We start from the raw sequence: 23,721 nt of genomic DNA on the forward strand, positions 1-23,721 counted from the left end.
AGTAAAAAAAAAAAAAAAAAAATGCAAGAAGAGAAAAATTATTTGGAATTAAACAACCATATTATGTTTACTCATTTATTTCTTATAGTGACTTGTATTTTTTTTTTATTCTCAAGTTTGATTCAAGTAAGTCTTGGTGTTCTAATTTTGAAAGATTGCGGATTGTCTTATAAATTATAAAGGTATAAATTTCAGTGTTGTAGGCATTTTTTAATGAGATATGCTACACATGCATTTTCTTAATTCAATTCTCAAAAAAAAAAAAAATAACAAACAAACAAACAAACAAACAAAAACAAAAACAAAAACAAAACAAAAACAAAGAAACAAAGAAAGAAAGAAAGAAAGAAAGAAAGAAAGAAAAATTGTTTGTGGTTATTTTTCTTCACAACTAGACATTAAATAAATAAGAGTATTGCTAATGTCACCACAATCCCCCATCCACCACATGCTATACATGTCTTTGTCAATGTTAAATAAAAAAAGTATAATTTTAAACAATTATTTATGTATATATATAGTATTTTTAAAAGAATAATAAGTTATTTTGACTAATTCTATAATTATATGTTTTTCATTTTTCTTATTAAAATTAAATTCATTTTATATATGATTTAGAAAAACAGAAAAAATGTTGAAAATATTAACAAAAATCTTGGTTGGAATAAATTAAACTAATATACATATATATATATATATATACATATATATAATGGATGGCATATTGTGGTGGCAAATAGCAAAAATTATGGTAGCAGTAACAATACCTTTCAATGAAACCCATCACATATTTTGCTGACAAACAAAGAAGTCTATATCCACTTCTTTGCAATCAACAATTTGACTTAAAAAATAAATTTAAAATCTTTACTTCAACTGATTTCAGAAGTGGCAATCAGATGTATAAACAATACAACAATCTTAATTCAAAAGTTTCATAATTTACAATAAAAATGATGAGAACCAGAAATTAAATAAATTTTCACTTATTATACTGTGACTATTTGTGTAGATATATATATATATACATATATTCACACACACACACACACAAGTAAACATTATCAAAAAAATCAATTAACACATTTCAACAATCCATTTATATTGTAGTGCAGCAGCACTCAGTGAGTAAGCTGATGAAGGGGAGCAAAGAAGCTCAGAGGATATTTCACTGTGCTCAACATTGCCACCAAAATGGTCCATCTGGAGAACAGGAAAAACACTCAAAATATACGGTCACGTAAAAGAAAAGAGTTCCCAATTCTATTGCCATGTATTTCAGTGCCAGTGAACACTGTGGTTTGTAAATCAAATAATAAAAAAATTATTATTATTATTATTATTATTATTACTATTACCTGAAAGTACTGCTAAATAATAATACTACCCCTTCCCCTATTAAATTTAGTAAGTGATTGATACTATGCTTCATTTTCTATTCTTTTTAACTAAAGAAATTCGCTGACTTGTGATGCATTAATATTTAAGGTTACTATTTGTCTGCATAATAATGATGCATACATAACAAAGATTTTTTTGTTCGCACTTCATGGAAAAAATGATATATATATATATATATATATATATATATATATTACAATAATAAATCAATTGTACCTTTACACTTTAAACGCATTTTGGCCGATGTTGCATGATCTGATGCTCAAATACACACAAAATGTCCACCACAAATCGAGAAATGCCGAAGAGGAACAGCTCCTCATTAAACAGTGATTAAGCTTGAAATTAGCATCGTTCAGTGTGGTGGATTTAATGCAATTAAACGTGTCCATTGACCCATAATTCACGTCAAAAAGAATTCTATTTCTATTTTAAAACTTATTAACATTTTTTTTTTCCATTCATTGCTGGCATTCCATTATGGCCCTTCTCAACACAAAAACTGTATTTTTCAGATACCAGAATGTTTTTCTATGGAAGGATCATTCATGGATCACTGTTCAAAATCCTGCTGCTCGATAATAGACTATCTGCTCACCGATTCAACACATCCAACAGCCACTATTCAATCATCGTACACATGTTTCAGGGAATCACCGACTAAACCCAACTGCAACGATCTCATCTCGATGACGCAAAACATCATGTCTAAACTGCAGACTCTGGCTATAAAATCCGCTGCTTGAAGAATCTGCTTTGATACGTAGGAAAAATGTTGCGTGCCGGGTCATTGCAGTGCACAATAATACGTAGAATATCTCGATTTAAGGTCATGAAACAGTACCTAGTGAGATTTATGAAATGGGCATCCGGTACGCCAATCCGATGTTTAAAGTGTTCCGCAAGAGGTCTTCACACTCCTCTACCGAAACGGCTCTGTCTGGGATGGTGTTCTACACAGACCAGGATCGCGTGTTGTTAAGCTCTGATCCATCAAATCGTGGTTCGCTCTTCAGGCAGTGTTACAGTATTTTCAGGGAGGAAAAGTCGAAAACGTGGTTCTGGCGAGTGATCATGCTCATCAAAATTGATCTTGCAGGAATGTGCTTGGTGCACAAGAATCATCACGCTACCCAGGATTTCAAATAAAGGCCAATTGGACGGATAACAATTCTAGGATAAGACCATCGACATTGAAAATCACGAGCATACATGGTGGATTCTCACCAGGAATATGTACAAGGTGCGGAGGCTATCCTCTATGAAGATGAGCATGAGATTTTTAGTAGTCGTCGTAGTGCCGGTGAATGTGACGTGCAGGTCGTTGGACCTGTTCCAGCCGTTTCGTTCATGGACATCCACGTCGTTAAAGAGTCTCGTGTTGATGACCCATGTCCACTCAGCCAGATTCATACGACGTTTTCTTCTCAACTCCTGAATGGTAAAACGCATTTGTCAGCTGAGAGAATTGGGGTGTGAATGTGAGCCAATTGAGGGTATCGAGCTGCAGAAGGCAAGGAATTCGGAAACAGGAGCGGTGACACACCTGAGCAGCTGGTCGAGTGATTTGGAGATGGGCTTGTAGAAGTGTTGGTGAGGTTCGTGGTCTCGAATCTTGCGAGGCACCTTGTGCACGTTGTATGGAGGGTATGGCCCATAAAAGCAGCGCTCTGAGAGCAGTTTCAGGCTGGCGTGACGCCCAAGGTTTGCAAAATTCTCACGCATCTCCGCGTCCGGGGTCTCCCATGAACCTGCAGTTGTGTTGGATCTGTTAAGTTTGCGTCCCATTTGTTGCGAGGATGATTTTGTGACTGGCTGTTTCGACAATAGCAGTGGCACTCCACACATCTTGCCGAGAAGTCGAACAGGGTCGTCGGATATATCGGTGTCAACGAGACCTCCACCGCACACCATTCCCACTTTCACATCCTGGACCGAAGTGAAAACATCTTCTCAATTATTGCAACACACCATGAAGCAGTCGTAGGGGAAATCTTCTCTACTGACTTGAGATTTGACCTCACATCTGACAATGACAACCTTGAAAAAGGGAGACCAGAGGTGTAATTACATTTAGTAAACTTTTGGAAAAACAGATTCAGCAAGGAATGTTACGACGCAACGTACCTCATCCCCACTCTCTTCGTCCTTAACATCATTGTATTCTCGCTTGGCATTACATCGGAGAAGAAAAGAGGGCGAATCAGGTTTCGAAGTTGGCTCTGTGCTCTCACTTCTGTATTGAAACGAACCTGATACTGAAGAGCTTGACGTGAAACTGGACGATGCGTCGTGGAACCTACTTCTCTCTCCGATGGTTTGTAAGCTTAAAGACGTTCTAACTTCTGAGGCCCTGCTTCTGCGTGCAGGCATGCCATTGCTCTGATTCTCGGTTGCAATCTCTGGTATCAGCAAAGAAGAGCTTCTTACTCTAAGAGCACTATTATTATGGACTGTGCTTCTGGAACTTGTACCATGTAAAGTAGGGTGAACGTTGTGCGTTTTCGGCATTGACGTCGACTGAGGACGAATCTTTTTGGGACTCTCCCAGTTAGGATGCTCTACTATTTCGTCATTCCAGGGGGGCCGAGTCATTCTGCATTTCGACGGAGACCTATAGCGACGCCCCGACGTGCCCAAACCCTTATCAACGTCCGACTCACCTTCAAATGAGACGTGCAGTGCCATCCCTCGTTCTGACCTTGTACGCAGGTTGCTAATGTGATTTAAGCTTGAACTGTTTAAGTTCCCCTTAATAGACCCAGTTCTCAGGGTCCTAGACGAAGCATCCGCACTAAAATCGTACACATTGTCCAGATGGTGGCTGGCACTACCCCTATCGACCACTAATTGCTGAACTGATTTCCGCTCTAATCTCGTCGGCGAGACAGACCCGCTGCGTGTTCCACTCCCCCTGGGTGTTCTCGGCGTCGTCGGGGCAGTGTCGACCCTGTCAAGCGAGGAGAAATGGCGGGGACTATGTTCCTCATCGACGCTAGGCTCAACCGGAGTGAATTTCGTGCGTACGCTAGTCCCCTTCAAGGATTTCAGAGAATACCCCACCGTAGGCTCCATCTCTACAGAATTTCGAGAACCCAGCTCCCAATCTTTGAGGGAGATGTCAGTTCCGTCGTGGTCCAGCGGTTTAGGCGCACTACATGTTTTCATCTCTCCCCCTACTTGCAGTGTGACAACACCCTTGTCCAATTCGCCAATCGCCAGATTCCACGACTCCACATCACGCAGTTCCATCGCTGAATTTGAGAATAGTTCGTCAACCTGAACGGTTTATCGCTATTGAAAACTTTATGCGTTTGATGCAGAAATGATGACAAGAATAATTATAGTGATAATACTAGTAATAATTAGCTTTTTAGAAGAGCTTGACAAAAAGGCTAGCGTCGCTCCTCACCGATTGTACCATGTTCACCGCAAAAGCTTCGTACGATCGGACACCACTACTGGCTCAGGAATCGAAATCCTTCACCCAGCACCACGGTGAAATCGAAAAAATGACCATGCTGCCCGAGCACACAACAAGATCCAAATGCTGGACAACAGCACTGACCTGATCTACACTGTTGTCACTCCTGCATTCAAATACAAAAAAGCACCAGAACATCAGACTTCTAACAAGTGACCACCCAGTGCGCCATGACGCACATCCACAACCAAAACTTAAAACTTCCACGAACTGCCAGTAAACTAGAACAGCTCTGAGGAAAGAAACACTCGGTGGGTACACTCAAACCAGTCCAAGCACAGGAACACACTGAGTCCAAGCGTGATCAAACCCAAGCTCTCACCATCTCAACCGAACACTCACACAACATGAAAGGTACACCCGCAATTGTGTGATCGAAACCAAAAAGTCGACGAGCTGCTCCTACCATTACCCTCCGCCGCACCGAGCTGAAACTCACACCCGGTAAGAAAAGACAAAAAGAAAAAGCTCTATTAATGAGACTGCGAACCCGGGAGGATCCCTGCTCTCTGCAACACCTACGCAGCCACAAATGTGCAGAAACGACACTCGAGCTCGAGGCTTATGTCCAGATAGCCCCGCAGCTCGAGTTCCTCCACGTAGCATTCATCCTCACGGTTGACTGCGCTCAATCAGGAACACGACTATGTCAACTGCAAGCTCGGATGATGCTGGAGGCGCTGGTGCTGGTGCCGATGCGGAAGTTTAAGCCCAATCAGTCTCGGCTTCTGTGTTGGGGGAATGAGAGCGGGGATCGATCGACCACTCCATCGCCGGGAATGCCGCCTGGGAATTTGAACACCGCTTCTTCTAAACTAGAACGGGCGTAACGCAAATCCTCATCATCTTTAGAAACTATGTCCCTCGTTATCAGGGTCGGTCTCTCTCTCTTACGGGCTCTGGGTTGTAAATCTTGTCGCCATAGCCGAGAATTTCACCAAAGATATTTATATATATATATATATATATATATATTATGATAATAATTGGGGACTAGTAAGCGTTCGATGGGCGATGCAGAGAGTGGGAATAGCGCAATTTAGGACGAGAGGTGGTGAAACGTGTCGGCCGGAACGAGGAAGTTCCGATCCGATAAGTTGCTGACGTCAGGAATCCGTTGACATTGGCCAAGTGCCAGGGTGGCACCTGGACGGCCCGGTTGGGGGTCTGGGTTTGAAAATAACTTTGCTTAGCTGGAATCTCTCTCGCTCTGGTCCCGCCCTCCACGTCATCAGTCCTGAATTCAGTGCTGTTGTGTGTTCAAATTTCTTTTATGATACAATTTTTTAAAAAGAAAATAAAAGAAACAAACAAACATGAAAAAGTTGCTAATTAGATGTCAGTGGTATTACATGTATATGTGGTCCCTTTTATGAAATATATATATATATATATATATATATCTATGTGTGTATTAAAAATAGTTGTTGGATTTAATCCATTGCAAAAGACATAGTTGTGGAACTTTCTTTTTAAAAAATCATAAAATTGTTTTTAATAGAATCATCAAATGATTACATTACATTAATTATACTATAAATTATTATTTTTAGAAAAAATATCATATAAATCCCTGAAATATGTTGAAATATCAAGAATATCCATGTATTTTTAATAATAGCAAACATATCCTTCTTTTTTGTAATAATTGCAAATCTACCCTTGAGTTTGATAAGGTATAACTTTATTTCTATTTTATGTGAATCTAGGGTCCAAATTGTGACTTGTGCACATTTTGGTGTAGCATTTTTTCACATAAGTTAGCCCCCTAAGAATCAGACGCCGATGCTACCACCATCTCCACCATCAATGTCATTGTTGGTTGTCTTGATGTGCTTGATTTCTATTGCTTGATTGTTCATAAATTGTTAGCAACAAAATGTATATCATAAAATGATCGAGAAGCTGAAAACCTAAAGAATAGTTGTTGTAGATGTGGCATTGCTCTCTAATCTGCTTTGAATTACTTCTTAAGATTAGGGGTAGCATGTTGGAAATATAAATGAGATTTTTGACAATAAACTCAATGTATTTGTAGATTAAATTCTTGCAAAGTCTAGAAGGTTCTTCTGGATGTGGCAAGAAGTAGCATCAAGAAAGAGTTGTGACTAACAATAAAATTAGTCATTCTTAAAGTAGGAGCCTAGTACTATATCATTAACTTGACAATTGTTTATGCTTGTATATATAGACATAGATTAGTAGCAGTCTGAAAGCAATGCAAACATTAAGGAGATAAATCAAGGAGATAAATCAGTTAAAATTTGAAGAGAAGAAAGCTCAATCCAATATTGGAAGATCGTGATCAAATGTAGGAGTAGCGATAGAGGTAGTGGCAATATTGATGTATGATTTGCAAGGAGGTTGACTTGTACAAAAAAATATTGCACCAAAATGTGCTTAGCACACAATTTTGGCTCCAAATTCACCTAAAATAGGAATAAGATTATACCTTATCAAGTATTAGGGTAGATTTGCAATTATCACAAAAGTAAGGGATACATTTGCTATGATCAAGAATACATAGATTTTCTTGCTATTTCAACATATTTTAGGGTTATATATATATATATATATATATATATATATTTAAAAATATATATACCTCAATTGTATTTATCAAAAATTAGAATACAAAAATTATAATTCCAAACTTAATTGTGTATTTTAACATTATTTTCATGATAGAAGAATGTTTATTTGAGATTTTTTTTTTAAAAAAATTATATTTATTTTAAGTCAAATAATTATACTTAAAACTGATTAAAAGGTATTATATTTTATAACTACCCCAACCTCTAATTGATATAAAATATCGTCAGTTTTTGCATACATGACAATCAATGACGTTTCTTATTTTTTGGTGGGGTGTTTTAGTGTATTGTAACAAGACCAAGTCAACCACTGCAAATCGTTAATAATTTATTAAATATGATAAATATACTCTGATAAAGGATTACATACATATATACACACACATAACTTAGTATTAAGGGTGTAAATATTTTGTTAACATCATTATTCTATGTTTGTGGAACAGTGGCTGAAAGAAAAATGTTTTGGAAAATATTACAAGCACAGTGAGCATGACATGTGTGCAAGCAAAAGAATATAACTTTTTTGAAAGAACCCTACGATCTTTTTCTAACAAGCAACCTTTGTTTAAGCCACTTATTGGTTGCTTTCTGATCCTCAATTTTTAGAAACACCGAAATGTTTAAAAAATAATAAAAAAAGAAGAACTGAAAAAGAGGAGATATCAATGAGAACCAATCTATGGACTATGTGAATTCTCTTGGAATTTGGTCATTCCTCTCACCTAACACTCTTTATTATATTAGAGTTTGAATCGTGACATCAATCATTGATTAATTTAGACTGTCTTAGAGAATTGTATATTTTTCTAAAAATAACAACCTAATTCCTACTAGAAATGATTTTTAGTACTACAAAAAAAAAATGAAGTGGCAATTGTTGAATGAAGGCATAAATATTTGAAAACTCCATTGTTGAGTCAATGAGCACCTCGAATTCAACTCTCTTACTTCATGGCTGAGACTCAAACCCACTTGTGAAGAGAAAGATTTGTTGGAGACAGAGCTTGGTGGCATGAAGCATTCTGAATAAACCGCGGCAAAAAGGATATTGGACCCATATTTAATGGGTACCCTACAAAGGTAGTATAAGATCTTTGAAGTGAATTTTTAATCAGACTTCAGAGCGACTTATCAGCAAGGTCTCAAAGATAACTTCATCGTGTAAATCACCATGATCCATTCGGTATGATAATCTACTAAAGCATAGGGATTCGACAAGGCATAGAACTTTGCAAAATCCGACTCAGATACTAAATTTGCGAAGTGAAAAGTACGTCAGTCTCCTTGTAAATGAAGTGAAATGAGTATGATACATGTGTACAGAAGCTTTGATTCACGAGGATTGGTAGGGGCTAGGGAATCAAAATTTGAGAAAAAACGAAGAATTACAGCAGATAAAAATCGAGCCCAGAGGAGCCTAAAGATCCATCACATCCAGCGCTGAAGCTCACAATCGTGCCTCGCCATCGTCAATCCACGCACAGAAATCTGATTCAAATCGAACCTGTTCACAAACCACGAGTCAGACATAACGATGAAGCAGCAGATTGAAACTTCATAGTATGATAACGGGCATAACTTTGGCAGCAACGAGTACAATTTCTCTTAATTGATAGGATCAGGAAATGCAAAAAGTAAAGTGAAAGAGGGCTTACACAGCATAACCGATGGAAATATCAAGTTTAGACATTTGCGAGAGCAACTGGATTGCTTAAAGTGAAACTTCTGCTCATGCATTCCTTCCACATACTACTGTGGAGCCCGTGATTTAACCATTCGCAGGTCAACAAAGACTTCTTTCAAAAATTTGTGCGCAGATCGGTATGCTCAATTTAATCCCAATTTCCATCCTTGTGATTCCACTTATCCCTCGTCTTCTTTCCGTGTTGAGTAGAATGTAATGATAGTGGATCAAAGCACCGATGTGCACAGAATAACATCGCATTTCATGAGTGAAGGTTGAGAGATCTAGATCTCACTTTCAAGTTCCAACAGCTAAGCCCTGTAAGAAAACACCTACTTAGTTAATACTGCTTCTTACATTTTGTTTTTTAAGGGCACAATCCTCAAGTGCAAAATCCTGACAATGCCAAATAAATCCAGCTCATACAACTTAAAGAGACTGTATAATGTGTGAACAAACACTAAATCTGCAAGTTTCAGTCCACCCAAGCATATCTTTTCTTTCATGGTTAATGATTTTAATATAACCAGGACAGGAAATTTAGAGGAAACTTACTTCAATTTCTGCTCAAGAGGTAGTTTTGAGTGCTTTGTAATGATGGCGGTGAGGCCCTACATCCAGTGCTCGATGCTTGCGTACATCATAAGAACCTGACAACCCCCTGTCATCTGAACAGTATTCTTGAAGTAATTGTAGGGCCCCCTGACTCCTAATGTCACAAATCTGACTCCTTCCGTACGGGAAAACCTTCCGAGATCCTCCAATCAAAGCAGGAGGCTTCACAACCATCTTCGAAGTTGCTGAGTTCGAAGATGATGAATGCTTGCGGATTTTGCAGCAAACTGAGCCAAACAATCTTACCAGATCTTCTGATAGCCAAGTGGTGTCCGATATTGGACCACAGGCCATTTCCACCTTATCATCCTAACGTACCAAAATACCTCCGATAAGTGAGAACTGGAAGCATCATCAAACGTACTGAATATGTATTGAATGATATAACTAATATGACGATATAATAAAAAAATAAAACAAGAATTATAGTCAGTTAAGAATCGCTAAGCACGATGTAGACGGCACTGCTACTTTGTGCTCAAGGGTTATAGTCGTTGAATACTAGTTTACGCTTCAAGAAGGGAGAAATGGAAATAGATCAAGGGCAATGCAAACCAAACACACCTTATCATCATTATCGACATTGTGGCTTCCAGACCGATGATTTGACGGATAGACCTTCTCCTGATGTGGAGAAGTTGGGTGATCGTTATCGCCACTCTTAGATGAGGGTACCTGGACTTGAACGGGCTTCACTTTGGATCCTTGCTTAGTCGGTGTGGTGGAGAGTTTTGTCTTGGCACATGCTTTACCATTTCCAGAAAAAACATTCTCTTCAATTAGACGATGTTGGACACAACTCTTAGAAGGATTTGCAACTATTTTGTCCGATGCCTTCATTAGTTTGATGGGAGGCAGAGACCTGGTAATGACAAGATCGTGCGTTCTACGTCGTTCATCACTTAGAGTCAACTCCTTTATATTTTTCTTCTTCACAGTTGGAGGTAACTTGAAGGGCGTCACCAACTGAAGCTGATTTCCCTGCTGCACAGTAGGGGTGAGCGGCGAGCTGCTACAATTGTGAAACTTCGATGGAGGAGATCCGGATACGATCATGGTTGACACAGTGCACTTGATAGAAGCCATGGCCTCGTCTTCAAATATTGGAGACGGGGTTGATTCAGGTAAACATTCAGCACGCATTTCTCTATTACTGGAACAGCGTCTGAAGTAAGGCTTTTCTTTATTCTCCAGTTGCGAGGAAGCAAGCGATGGTGAACGGCTGTGAATCTCCTTTCTCCGAGATTTTTTGGAACCATTGTAAACTTTCTCAACTACTAGAGGGGCTGCCGGTGGAGACTTGCTCTTAACATCCTTCACAGTTAGAGATTTCCTCGGAGCATCATTCCCTGGTTTTTCAGAATTTGTAGAGGCAGAGTTAAGAACTGATGCACTTCCTCTTAGTCGCTCTCGTCCACCATTCTATGATGCAAATAGTCTCTGAAAGACATCTCCTACATCCACCTCTTTCCGCAGTGAAGAAAATTTGGCAAAATTGGCGTCAGAGTCTGTACCTGCGTTCCTGGCGATTGATGGGAGCGATGCAGACTTCTTGTGGGTTGCCTTCTTTTTGGAGGGCTTCCCAACCACAGTATGTCGTACATCGGAGTTCGCAGGAAGTGACTCTGACGGCGAGGGACCTCTTCTGATCAATTTATTTCCGTTCAACTGACAAGGTACGCTATCTGACTCATCATCATGGACAAGAATAGAACTCATGGAAAGGGGTAACGAAAAAGTTGAAGGTTCGAGTGAAGATAGCTGAATGCTCTCATCGAACATGAATGAAGGAGAAGAAGAAGGAGAAGGTCCCCATTCAGGAGTTGCAAACGGTGTCACCGACGGCGTTACCGTGAGCGTCGGTGTTGTTGGCTCAGAAGTCGACGGTGGTCCAGATGTTCCAATTTCTGGAATCTCAATCTCCAAAACAATGGGTTTCTTGCAAACAGTGACTATCTCATTTTCACTGTCTGGTGGAAAGGATATAAAGGATCCAGGTTCATTGTCATCCTGCAGCTCCTGCCGCAGAGATACTGCATGATTCTCGAGGAAGATAATCTCCTCTTCCAAAATAGCAACTTCAAATAGTAGCTCTCTCGTCTGCAGGCCATATTGATTCGCTTAAATGCGTAAGTTCAAACCACTATTGGAGGACGTGAGGTTCCTCAAAAAGAATTGGAGTTATAACATGGATAATTTACCAACAGGTCTTACGGAATTCTAACAAAGAAGAGTCCAAACACCCACACAAAAGGCTCTAAAGTAGGACAATGACGTAATTAAATTTGAAAATGCGCACCTTAGCTGGAACATATCCAGGAAATTTGGGGAGAGTGCCCGGAGACCTTTCGAGACCACTCTTCAAAGCTTCCCGCAACCAAAGCTCATTTGTTAGCTTCTCCTTCAAGTTGGCCACCTGAATGATCAGTGCAGAAAAAATATTGATTGGGAGTAGAAATAATCGACAACGCATGAATTGACAAAGGATGATGAATTCGCAAACCCTTCAGTCACTCAAAATTCAGCGTTACCTCTAGCTCCAAAGCGAATCGTTGAGAATGAAGATCCGATGAAAGCCCACTCTGATTGTCCTCGACATCATAATGCTGAACCGAAAAAATTAACACATTCGTCAGTCAAGAGCTGTCTTCATAGCAATGAGAGAGGCTCGTAAGTGAAGCATGCATCTGCCAGCAAGTCCTCAAACCAAATTGATTACAGGTCATTACAGAGAAGGCAGTGATCTCTCTTCAGCTTACCAACTACAATATCTACTAAGCATGCCGCATTTGAGAATCTCGGGAACAATTATGATGTGACGTCCCTCGGTCAATTCAAACGAGACCCAGTTTATGTTAATTCACAACGATACATCACTACAGTAGCACCAGTGCAGAAAAAGACGGGAATTATCGCTGTTTTCTTGATAAAATTAACCACTCTTAGATGAAGAAATTACCTGGACCCTGATAGTATTAAATAATGGAGAGAGAGGAATCAGAGGCAACGCACATTCGATTTCCTGCATTGGTTCAATTGCATAGGTTCTGCGACATCCTGATTCCAGCTCAGATACGAAACGACGATCTCGTGAATGGGTAACAAGCACAAAGAAAAGAGTTTTTATGTGAGGTTATCAAAACTTCTCAATGGTAAGACTCAAAAGAAGGCTACACTGTAACCTAAATTAATTCTTGATCGAATGGCGCCATCCCATTACCGCCCCTGGATAGTTTGATTGGCTTGCAGCGGCAGAACAGTGTGTGGTGTCCTTTACCAATATAAGAGAACAATCAACATGCACCTCAACAGTTCTTGAGCTGTAAGAAAATATACCAATTACAGCATTTGTAACCTGGCTTACCTGGCACAATGCCTGCTTATATCCTCAGAATTTTTTTCATATGTTCCAGACCGCCATGAATGGCCTGCTTCAGTCAACAGAAATCCGTAAGTACTTGATTTCTTGATTATCTTGGAAATTAAAAACCAAGAAAAATACTTAAAACATGACAGCATGAAGACTGGAGGCATATTGGTTCACTCCATATTTACTGAAATCTTGCAACACAGATTTTCTATCTTGGACGCAGTAGAGAATGCAGAACGAGAACAATGCAGGTTGTGTAACTGTTCCAAAAAACCCAGAGAGGTCCACGGAACAGAATCTAAGAGATGCTTCTGTCCCTGCAAAGAAATCTAGAGCGATCGGCTCACTGCTGATGCAAAGTACAGAGGGTGATGCGTTCTATTTTCTCACTACAAGGTTACGAAAAGTATCAGTACAAACGAGTACGCGGTACCAGGTCGATTTTTATTGAAATTTTAGTCAGCGACTCACGAAGACTCAAACCAACCACACCAAACCTTACCATACTCTTCTCTCGGATCCAATTCAGTCAGGTACTGTTTATGCAGCAAAAGTAGCCGCATGGAAGGTTCTGCGCGTGAATGCGTTCAGTTAAGTATGAATGGGTTCTTGGTTTTGACACTATACACGATCCGATGTAGTACTCTTCAAGAAAAAAGTGAAAGAGGAGGATACCATTAACTTCAAATGTGACCTTCGGGCATGAGCACGCATCTAATATTCGCAGTGCGAACAGAATCTTTGGGATGTTCAACATTACACATTCACTGTGACCTCCACACTGAAGAAGGAGAGCTAAAGGGAATCGCAACGCTACAAAGTCCGCTTTCTACGACCAAAATGAACATTTTGAAGAGGTCAGCAAACGTTCTGACCTTAGAGGATTTACTCTTTCCAAGTTGATTAGGTTTGAAAGCTGTCATTGTCAAAGCAAATCAAAATCCAAAACACACGCACGTGGCCTTACCAACACAACATTGCGCCGCTAATACGCAAGCAGAGCTCTCTGGCACAGGTGTTCTTAATTAGAGAGGATTCGAAGCAATGTTGCCATCTGCGCATCGACGAAGAACGGAGAAAGAATTCGACTCATTCTGATTCCACGGTAGGAAACAGGTTCCGTTCTAACTTTCGATGCATCATCAAATTGAACGCGGAAAAAACAGCCGAGCAGAAGTCCCATTTGGTGATCAGAACCCCATCAAGAGGCGGATTGAGGGGGAAATCCTGTTCTCGTGCACTGTGAGAGTTGAGAACCCCAAGGCAAATATTGGAAGACACCTTTGAATCCTGCGTAAGGCCAACCTCAACACCCCTTTCCACTCAAATTACACTCGAGCTACTCCACCACTGAATTAATCCATTACTAATCAAAACACCAATTCATCGTGTACTTCGAAACCCGTCCAGATCACAGATCACCTCGCACCAAATTAAAAAGAAATAACACTTCCGGTCGATTGTCTACACAACAATTCCTTGCGAAACTCCACCAACAGCACAACAACAAGTACCTCAAAGTCCCTTGTCCTCAGCGCCGATTCTTCCACCTCGAAAACTTTCCTTCCTCTCTCAAAACTACAACCAAAACACCACCTCGCTACTCCACACGCTCAACAATTCCAAACACTACGATTACAATAATTGGTCTCCTAACCTCTCCACCTCCTCAAGTCCTCCTCAAATGCCGAGAACGGCATATAATTGACACTCTCCCATTGGAATCCAAACCTCCTGAGGAAACAAGTGGAGACGTGGACGGTAGCAGTAGCGACGAATGTGTTGGCGACTCCGCATAAAGAGCTGCATTAAAAAGACAATCGGACAAGGTGGAAAGCACTATTTCTGTTGGCAGCGAGGAAGTAGCAGCCAAGCGCGGCCCCGAAACACACAGGACCTTGAATTTTACCGGAGAAAGAGAGAGACGGCATCAACTCTCACACCGCAAACCAACGTTTACTGTGCGGAAAGGGCCACGGCATCATCCGGTCCTCCGCCCCGCCCTCCCCAGCACGGATGCTGCACTTTGAACCCTCTCCACCCCACCTTCTCACCACTCGCTAGAACGGCTGAGTCACATGGTTGACACCGGTGGATGGATGAATTATGGATGGATTTATGTGAATATGCACGTTGGGTGGATGTTTGGATGAATATGGGGGTGTGGTTCCTGCGTTCACACTGATGCAGGAGTCAACAGCAATGGGATCTTTTGGGGATGATGTAGCTTTTAGGGTATCCAACACAAGTTTTAAGGGGTCTCGTTTGTAACATTGGCTTTTGCCCGTCACTAACATTGTGAACAAAATTTCTAGAGTGGGTGTCAGCACATTCTAACTTAGGAAGTTTTATGGGCTCAAGCCATATCAATGCTGAAAGCTTCCTTGAAAAGGCCAATATTTTTCAACATCTGCTCATGCAATTTCAAAACTTATGGCAACCTCGACAATCGATCATGAGATTGAGAATAAGGTTATTGAAGCAAATTTCAATTTGCATGTATTTTCTATAATTATAATAAAGATGGTACGAAATTAAAAACATATTACGGATTAATGTTGTGTCAACGGTGTTGTAAAACACCAAAAATTATATTCCGATGGAACTTTAAAGTTGAAGCATAATGGTGACTTTTGAGAGTGTAAAACCACAATGCTGCTTAATAAGTTCACGCAAAATAAAGTAAAATATAACAAACTTCATGTAATAAATCGTGCGTAGCATCAACAAAAAGTAAATGTCAGCGTTCAAAAACATACAAGATCGCTCAATATTTAATAGTTGCCTCGAATTTGCAAGACACTATACTACTTAAACAAACCATAATCTCATAACACTTCTTGTTGTGTACAAATGTACTTGTAGAATTGAAAACATGTCCATACAAAACAAGTTCACAGAACCACTAAATACAAAATATATATATATATATATATATATATATCTATAGATCTCAAAATTTGTATGAAAAGAATGCAATGTTGTGTGAGTCAATCAAGTTGACCATTCGGATTCTCAAGACGGAATGTGGGGCCCATCCCTATGCCATGCCTGGTCTCCGCCGTCATTACGTGCCATGTCAGATTTTCACGCAGGGGTCGACTCATGCCACATCAGCATCTTCCCACACTGCTACGTGCGAGGATTGGGTCGCTGTCATGATAAATTCGTGCCAATTCAAACTTACCTGACCTTTCTCCCCTTCCCACCCCCACTCCCTCGCATTCAATTCAAATTCTTCGCCCCTGGTCCCCCTTCTCCGTGCCGATTTCGTCATCACGGGTGTACGTTCCCCATCGAATTTCGCACACACTAAAAACCCAAATACCAAAAAGGATAGAAACAAAGAAACTCGGGACCTATCACCGTTCCTTATCTTCTTTCCCATTTTGCCATTCTTTATCTTTTTCTGCACTGATGCTATTGTGAACCGGCTCTCCACCCTGCAGTTAATGACGTGTCGAGACACCTACTTATCCTTTAGGCCATAAAAAAAGAAATTCGGGAACTTCGACTAAGTTTCCTCCGTTCGTTTCTTCTTGCCCAAGTGGCGCACGGGTGACACCCATTACTGGAAAAAAATGCATCACCGACCCATTCTGTCTGACGTGTACTGAGTGTGTGCCAGTTGGCACTATTGCACGAACCTTGAGCCAATCGAAGCATCACGCGGGTTCATGGATCTGTCGATGTATTCTCGTTCTAATACGATGGCAGAGAATTATTTGATATTATACGAATATTCTAAACTATGTAACACAATTGTCTATCTAGGGTCCAGTAAGAAGAATTCAGCGCAGGTTCGATTCCTCATTCCAGAAGATCTGGGCACATACAACACTTGTGTCTGTCCCGTGGATGATGCTCGTCTCCTTCTAATTGGATGTGGCCTCGTTCATCCATTTCGATGACGAAATCGAAATGCCCCTGAGAACGGGAATGACCTAAGTAGATGAATAACGCTACTCCAGTAATGAATGTCGTTGAAATACTTTCATCTAGGGATCTCGATATAGGATTTTTTTTTTTTTTTTTTTTTTTTTTTTTTTTTCCTGAGCCAATAATGGATGAATTCTTGTTTCTATTTTGTAAACTCGAATGCTTTGTTACATAGGAACATGGATTTTGCAAAGAATGATGGTTTGTGAGATAGAGAGTTAATAATCATTTCTTTGTGTATATACTTACAATTATTATACTTTGAAATAATATACTAAATCATGGTTTGAAATTTTTTTCTTGAGAATAATTATAGTTTTCAAACAAATAAAAATGATTGACTTGAACCACAACATGCATCTTCTAAATTTAGGTATAGAGGGAGTAATTTGAATGACCTTTTAGAAAACTTTTTCCCACATGCCTTGAAGACAAATTAAACCATTAAAAACATGTTTTTCCTACTACTTAGAAGAGGTAAATTTGCAAACTTGTATTGATAAAGCATAGAAATTGGATGCATAACCTTAAAAAGTCAACTATGAATGTATTTTATATGTCAATAGACATATTATGACAATCATAGACGTGGTCCAAAACGTGGTTTTGCTTACAAAAAAAAAATATGTATAATAAAATTAATTGATAGAAATATGAAATGACATCATTTTTTTTTAGTAACATTTGACCTTTATAAAATTAATAATATTTTGTTGCTATTCAACCAAATAATCATCATGTCAGTTGCACACTTACAAATATCACAAGTCTTTTCATGTTTTATCAAGGTCTTTGTTGTCTATTTAAATCAAAATTAGGATACACTTCACTCTTTATTTATGATTTTTTTAAAAAAATTAAAATTGAAGCGTGATATTTGAGTTGAATGACAAATATAATAACATCCAAATACAATCTAAATTTCCAAAATAGAGCATAATAGTGTATTGGGTAAAATTTCCATATTTTCAGTGACAACTTTCAAAAACAATCAAACATTACATTTTAAATCTTGGATTAAAAATAAAACGGTGTTCTATTCAGAATTTACAACTTAAATAATTATAATGTATCTTTTCTTTTGTAAATATATACATGTATATGTTAAATATTTAATGACATGTAGACAAATGTATTATTATTAATTAATATGATCCTAGTATTACACACAATACAATAATAATAAATAAATAAAAATGTCTCAACACACTTATCAACAAACATTTGTTGATGTAAAACAACAAACAAAATCAGAAAACTGGATGACTAGAAATGAAAGAAAAATGGCCAATGGTAAAATTTAATTATATGTATATATATATATATATATATATTATTGGAATATAATTAAAACGAATCATGAAATAAATGTGTTTATTTAAAAATATTTAAAAACTCTTACATTCAATGTTTATTTTTTTAATTAATTATCATTGTTTCTTTTTTTCAAATTTGTATAAATTACATACTGATACATCTGAAAAAGTTTGATAAAGCTTTTATATATAGTCAGATTCATTAAATTGTAATGAATCATGAGTTAGTTCAAATTTTATTTAAAAACATGATTTAGCATTTCATGGAATACCATACATTATTATAGTACGATTTCTTACTTTCTAAAAACTTTGATAGTTTTGCACAGATCTCTTGACAATATCATTTGAACCTTAAAATATAAATTTTCTTTGTATATTTTTTTAATATTGTTTTAATATTTAACTTTAAATATTTTTAGGTTAAATAACTAAGATATAATAAGCAGTGTTATTCAAACAGGAATTGTCTGCAATAAACAATACTACAATAAAAATTATTAATAATAATAATAATAATATTATTATTATTTTTATATTAAGAGTTGACAAAATATCGAAATTAAAATTGAAGTTGATATTGTTACATCAAACATCTATCTTCAAAATATACAATCATAGATTTAATTGTAATCCTCTCTTTTAATATTGACATACTTTCTAGTATCATGAAAATTATTTATGACGTATTTTCACATTCGTTTTTATTTTATTTTATTTTATTTTAATACGATAAAATATTATACAAAAACTAGAACATATGTGTATGATACTGGTGATTTATAACATAACCATTCATGTATTAATTTTTTTTCAATAGTTGGCATAAAACCGTATTACAGATCTTTTTATCTAATGACAATTCCAAAAATTAATACTTAATTTATTTACCATATATATATATATATATATATATATACACACACACACGTACATACCAATTAAAATATGTACATGTTATTAACATTAGAAAGTGATTAAAACTTCTGAGCTTGTCAAGCACATAACCATTTGCAATCATTTGCAATGAATATATATATATATATATATAGAAATCATTATAAGACCACTCTAAAATTCAGCTGTAAAATATTTAGTAAACACATGTTAAACAATGTATTGTAATTGTGCCGTCTATTCGGTATTAATCATGTTTCAATTTGATCTAAACACTACTAAAATGTTTTATGAAGGTCAAGGATACAATTGTTTGAAAACTAATGAAAACAACATACAGAAAAAAATTCTCAGTTTTTTCTTGATCCAATCGTATTATTTCGAAATTCGCAAGTATTTTATTGAGGTTATGATTTTATCTGTTTGGTTTTTTGAAACATTTTAAAAACACTTACGCTGAAAAGAGAAATTGCAGCTATCTTCCTGATTTTAAAATTCCAATTCGATTACATTGAAATCTTCTGTTTTAAATATTCTAAATAGATGTTTCAGTCAAACAAGATGCAGAATCATGCAATTATCGATTGTATTCACTGTTTATTTGTGATTAGCATCTACAAAAACACTTAATAGAATTGTTGTTACAGATAACAATATCAAAAGATAAATATTAACCACCAGAAGAGAGCAGAATGCATTCTCTTGCTGTAGTTTGCAAGAGTCTCCTTGGAAACCTGTCATGGCACAATATCACCATTCTCAGAATGAAACAACTTTTCCACGTTGTAGAAAATCGTTTTGATTGCAAGCTCACTCAGTTAAGCTTACTTGGAAAGAGAGTCTATTGCTACAGTTGTTTAATGAATACCCACCTGGATAAGTTTGAGTGAACCCAGCTGAGCCAATGCCATCTTGGATAATTCCTCATGAATTAGTCCAGGTGGGGTTAATTTTGATGAAGTTATACACATCTCGAACAATACCTAGCCAACCATGACATTTCAGTGATGGTGTTAAGGTTTCATTGCAGCTTCTGTTGAGGGAATTCAGCCACTGTGGAAGCACGTCAGAGCAATATATTTAACACTCATGAGACTCATTGATTCTCATGTGAAAATATATCTCTTGGTGAAAACAAATTCATCGTTGACAATGGCTGGAGAAAGTTGAGCTTGAATTTGCTCAACTCGGCGGTTTCATGTTACACACCTGTTAAAAGCATGACAAAATACATGGTTTGGTATCATTCTGCTCATACGCTTCTTTGCTAGTTCTTCTCTTTGGATCTAACCAGAAGTATTGCAATCTAGGAATAGTCTAGAGTCTGCCAGTATCATATTATGAAGAGAAGAATAGAATTGTTTCACGCGATCTAAAGTCCACAAGCTGTTGAAACCCATCACATGGCGAATCGAACCAGAAAGAATCAGGGTGCAAGCAGAGGTATGATCCTGAATGGGCCGACCTAAGATTCAAGGCTATAGAAGACGACAATACACGGCATAGAGACCTTCCCAACTCCTCTCATTTCAACCAGGAATACCAGATATTCCATGTTTCAGACAACGTGTTATTCCCATTGAGAAAACATAGAGGAAATGCAATTCGACTATATTGAGGCAAGTTGTAATCTGTCTATGGATATGAAGACTAGCTTTATGGCCATTTTTTTTTTTTTTTTTTTTTTTTTTTCTCCCCCCCCCCCCCCCCCACAATGTAGCCCAATTCGAGAAGCCCATCCACCAGCTGAGTCGAGTGACCCACCCTAACCGACAACCCTACACGAGAAAATATGTCAGCAGAAGCCAACACCTAAAACTGATCCAACTGTGATCGAGCAGTATACTCTGTCTTTCCCCGAGTCTCAGCAATTTTAACAAAGCAAAAACTCACACTTGGGCTCGGTGACTGAGTGGACTGCACACAACCTCGACATCCACCAGCCTTCTCCGAGACCCAACTCCCAAACCGTTGCCAGCAAGAGATGAAAGATCACGACTTAAACCCTAAAAAACACATTAAAACCATAAAGGATTGATTGCACTCTCTTTTCAATTCACAAATTCTCCAACAGCACTACAATGCAATTCGAAGCATAGGCAGCACCTTTACCTTGAAGGAGGCGGCTCGGTCTTGGGGTGCCTTTCGATTGGTCTTGGGTCATCCCACGGTCTGAGTCGGGAAGTTGGAGAACACACAGCCCGGGAGTTCCCACGTTCCCAAACGTAGGGCGAAACCAATATGGGGGGCGGAAACCCTAATCTGTAAATCTCTTTGGGTTCTCGTTCGCTCGCTCGCTCGCTCGCTCGGTTGCTACGGTACAGATCTCCAGAACCAGCTCTTCCGACGAGCTCCAGACCCTTGCAGCTATGGTGGAACGCAAGGGAGAACGCGTCAGGTTGTTCCTGGCTTCGAGCATTTTCGAAAGAGCCATTTCATCTCAAGATTGGTGCATATTCAGTGGCAGGGTTGTTTTTGAGGGGATGGGGACGCGCTACTTGGATTGTTAGCAGGTGATAGTAGGGTTCTGTTTTTTGATGGAGAGAGTGGCTTAGAAGCTTGCATTGCGACGATGAGAGTGAGGTTTTTACTTGAGGGGATGTGATTGTGGACTTCGACTATTTGGGAGTGTTCTGATTATTTGGTTGCGGTGGCATTTCAGGTTGTACGTGCGAGGAACTATCCTCGGGTACAAAAGGTATGTTCCGTTGAGGTTTCTCTTCACGATGATGGTTTTTCTGTGATGTTTTATTTTTCTCGTTGTTCGATGTGGTGTTACGGTTTTGCTGAATCTCGAGGTGTCTTAAATCAGGGTTTCCCAAATTTTGACCTAATTTTGATGTGTAGATAGGTTACATTTAAAAACACTGCGAGGGTGGATGGGTTCAGTGAAGACGCAACCGCAACTTGTTCTTAGTACGGAGTTGATGCATTAGAGTTAGAGGAAGAAAATTCAATACCGTCTTAAAATTCTGTAGTGTGTCTTTCATTATGTTTATGTGATAATTAGCAAACTTTATCTTTATTGATTTCGTTCGAAGGGAAACTGGGTATCTCTGCTAGAATTCCAAGCGGGGTTGTGCACGCATCAGATGATTTAGTTGAAAATTAATTGAGTGTCTCACGTGGATTCATTTATATAAAATTCAGTGATAAAATATCATGGATCGTTTGATGTGTTGCTTATCTATAGAGCTGGCTCCTTTCAGGTCGAAGTCCAACCAATACCCAAGCACCTCACTCCTCCAGATTGAGGGCGTCAACACATCTGATGAGGTGAATTGGTACCTCGGCAAGAGATTGGCTTACGTTTACAAGGCCAAGACGAAGAAAAATGGATCCCAGTTCCGTTGCGTCTGGGGCAAGGTTGCCCGCCCCCACGGTAGCAGTGGAGTTGTCCGCGCGAGGTTCAGGAACAACCTCCCTCCTTCATCTTTGGTGAGTTTGTCTGTACCAATCCTGAGAAATAATCTTTCTAACAGACCTTACATTCTCGTGTCAATGGTAGAAAGTTTACACTGTGGATGCCTAGACTTAGTTGTTTTCGTAAAATTCTCTGTAGAACTTTGTGAACATGTTACCTTGGTATTATATCCTATGAAGTAGAATGATATCGCGAGATCGAGTCCATGGATTACGTTCAGTTTAATTTTGAAGTTTTAGTGGCGGAGCTTTTCTCAAACCTTAACCTATTCGTTATATTCTTTGTCCCAGGGTGCCCGAGTGAGGGTGTTTATGTATCCCAGTCGCATTTAAACAGGTGAGAAGGTTGTAATCTGTTGTACTAATTCGGAGATAAATGTGGAACAGTCTACTTCCTGGTCAGTCTTCTTTCTTATTTGTGCAGGTGTGTGTAGGAATGCCCGCGAAATCTAGTGGTGGTAGTTGTTGATACATGCCTAAGGTGGATACTGATCTTATGTGCCGTCTTAAATATGTGCAGGACTCTGGAGCAGTTTGCAGTTTTGAGGCGCGAATGGTAGTTGAGTTTTTGGATATAGCTATCCAGCAGAAAGCTGCACACTGCTAAGTTAGTAGGGGTTGGGCACCCCAGCTTGTGCTCGAGTGTGTTAGTGGTGAAGACCCTTTCTGTGTTGGAGAGATCTGTATGCATAATTGACATCAAAATTTTATGTCCTTGTCTCTTTAAGTTGGTTGTTATTTGAAGGCAGTTTCTCTGAATCTTCTTTATTTGCTTCTCAGTTTCTTGACTTGATTTGTTTTCCCTCTAAATGTGAGGATGGAAGATACATGTAGTTTGCCACTTTCACAATTCTTCTTAAGTTTGCTCAATCCACAAGTGCTCATAAGTTTTCATCATAATGATAGAATGTCTTGATATATATATTTTTTATAGTTTAGAAAGTAGAGTAGTTTTAATCTTGATAAAAAAATTAAAAAATATTAAGTAGATCAAT

The 23,721-nt window shown here is 38.5% G+C and overlaps 3 protein-coding genes and 2 long non-coding RNA genes across 24 annotated transcripts; 2 read left to right on the forward strand and 3 right to left on the reverse strand.

The window, feature by feature from the left end:
* Positions 1-1,734: 1,734 nt before the first annotated feature.
* LOC112288297 (uncharacterized) lies at positions 1,735-5,750 on the reverse strand. 5 transcript variants are annotated; one of them, XM_090254207.1, is made up of 7 exons: positions 5,208-5,750; positions 4,814-4,991; positions 3,529-4,680; positions 2,948-3,330; positions 2,629-2,835; positions 2,246-2,354; positions 1,735-1,991 (listed from the first exon to the last, which is right to left on the reverse strand). In XM_090254207.1, the coding sequence occupies exons 2-5, from the start codon at positions 4,823-4,825 to the stop codon at positions 2,829-2,831; spliced, it is 1,554 nt and encodes a 517-aa protein (XP_090110333.1). In that variant the 5' UTR covers positions 4,826-4,991; positions 5,208-5,750; the 3' UTR covers positions 1,735-1,991; positions 2,246-2,354; positions 2,629-2,828. The 5 variants fall into 5 exon arrangements, with proteins under 5 accessions (XP_090110333.1, XP_024388128.1, XP_090110334.1 ...); XM_024532360.3 differs by having other exon boundaries at positions 1,735-2,354; XM_090254208.1 differs by having other exon boundaries at positions 1,735-2,354; positions 5,292-5,427.
* Positions 5,751-6,330: 580 nt separating this feature from the next.
* LOC141045967 (uncharacterized) lies at positions 6,331-10,532 on the forward strand. 4 transcript variants are annotated; one of them, XR_012218601.2, is made up of 3 exons: positions 6,331-6,561; positions 7,077-7,376; positions 7,926-10,532. It is a non-coding gene; the product is annotated as an uncharacterized LOC141045967 (long non-coding RNA). The 4 variants fall into 4 exon arrangements; XR_012218603.2 differs by lacking the exon at positions 6,331-6,561 and having other exon boundaries at positions 6,620-7,376; positions 7,926-8,190; positions 8,370-10,532; XR_012218600.1 differs by lacking the exon at positions 6,331-6,561 and having other exon boundaries at positions 6,615-7,376.
* LOC112288987 (uncharacterized) lies at positions 8,738-15,155 on the reverse strand. 13 transcript variants are annotated; one of them, XM_024533820.3, is made up of 11 exons: positions 14,666-15,155; positions 14,119-14,441; positions 13,146-13,209; positions 12,794-12,828; positions 12,313-12,387; positions 12,081-12,197; positions 11,296-11,881; positions 10,346-11,130; positions 9,722-10,090; positions 9,138-9,484; positions 8,738-8,986 (listed from the first exon to the last, which is right to left on the reverse strand). In XM_024533820.3, exons 4-9 carry the CDS (start codon positions 12,821-12,823, stop codon positions 9,734-9,736), a joined length of 1,950 nt encoding a protein of 649 aa, XP_024389588.1. In that variant the 5' UTR covers positions 12,824-12,828; positions 13,146-13,209; positions 14,119-14,441; positions 14,666-15,155; the 3' UTR covers positions 8,738-8,986; positions 9,138-9,484; positions 9,722-9,733. The 13 variants fall into 13 exon arrangements, with proteins under 13 accessions (XP_024389588.1, XP_024389581.1, XP_024389589.1 ...); XM_024533813.3 differs by having other exon boundaries at positions 12,741-12,828; XM_024533821.3 differs by having other exon boundaries at positions 12,794-12,838.
* Positions 15,156-19,872: 4,717 nt separating this feature from the next.
* On the reverse strand, positions 19,873-21,462 carry LOC112288514 (uncharacterized). The gene is made up of 2 exons (XR_002971593.3): positions 20,176-21,462; positions 19,873-20,037 (listed from the first exon to the last, which is right to left on the reverse strand). It is a non-coding gene; the product is annotated as an uncharacterized LOC112288514 (long non-coding RNA).
* Positions 21,463-21,585: 123 nt separating this feature from the next.
* LOC112288513 (large ribosomal subunit protein eL33z) lies at positions 21,586-23,440 on the forward strand. Its single transcript, XM_024532742.3, has 5 exons — positions 21,586-21,701; positions 21,966-22,001; positions 22,513-22,741; positions 23,018-23,063; positions 23,247-23,440. The coding sequence occupies exons 1-4, from the start codon at positions 21,673-21,675 to the stop codon at positions 23,057-23,059; spliced, it is 336 nt and encodes a 111-aa protein (XP_024388510.1). The 5' UTR covers positions 21,586-21,672; the 3' UTR covers positions 23,060-23,063; positions 23,247-23,440.
* Positions 23,441-23,721: the final 281 nt, after the last annotated feature.

The sequence above is a fragment of the Physcomitrium patens genome, chromosome 11, assembly GCF_059467195.1.
Source record: "Physcomitrium patens ecotype Gransden chromosome 11, ASM5946719v1, whole genome shotgun sequence".
In the NCBI taxonomy this organism is placed as follows: Eukaryota; Viridiplantae; Streptophyta; class Bryopsida; order Funariales; family Funariaceae; genus Physcomitrium; species Physcomitrium patens.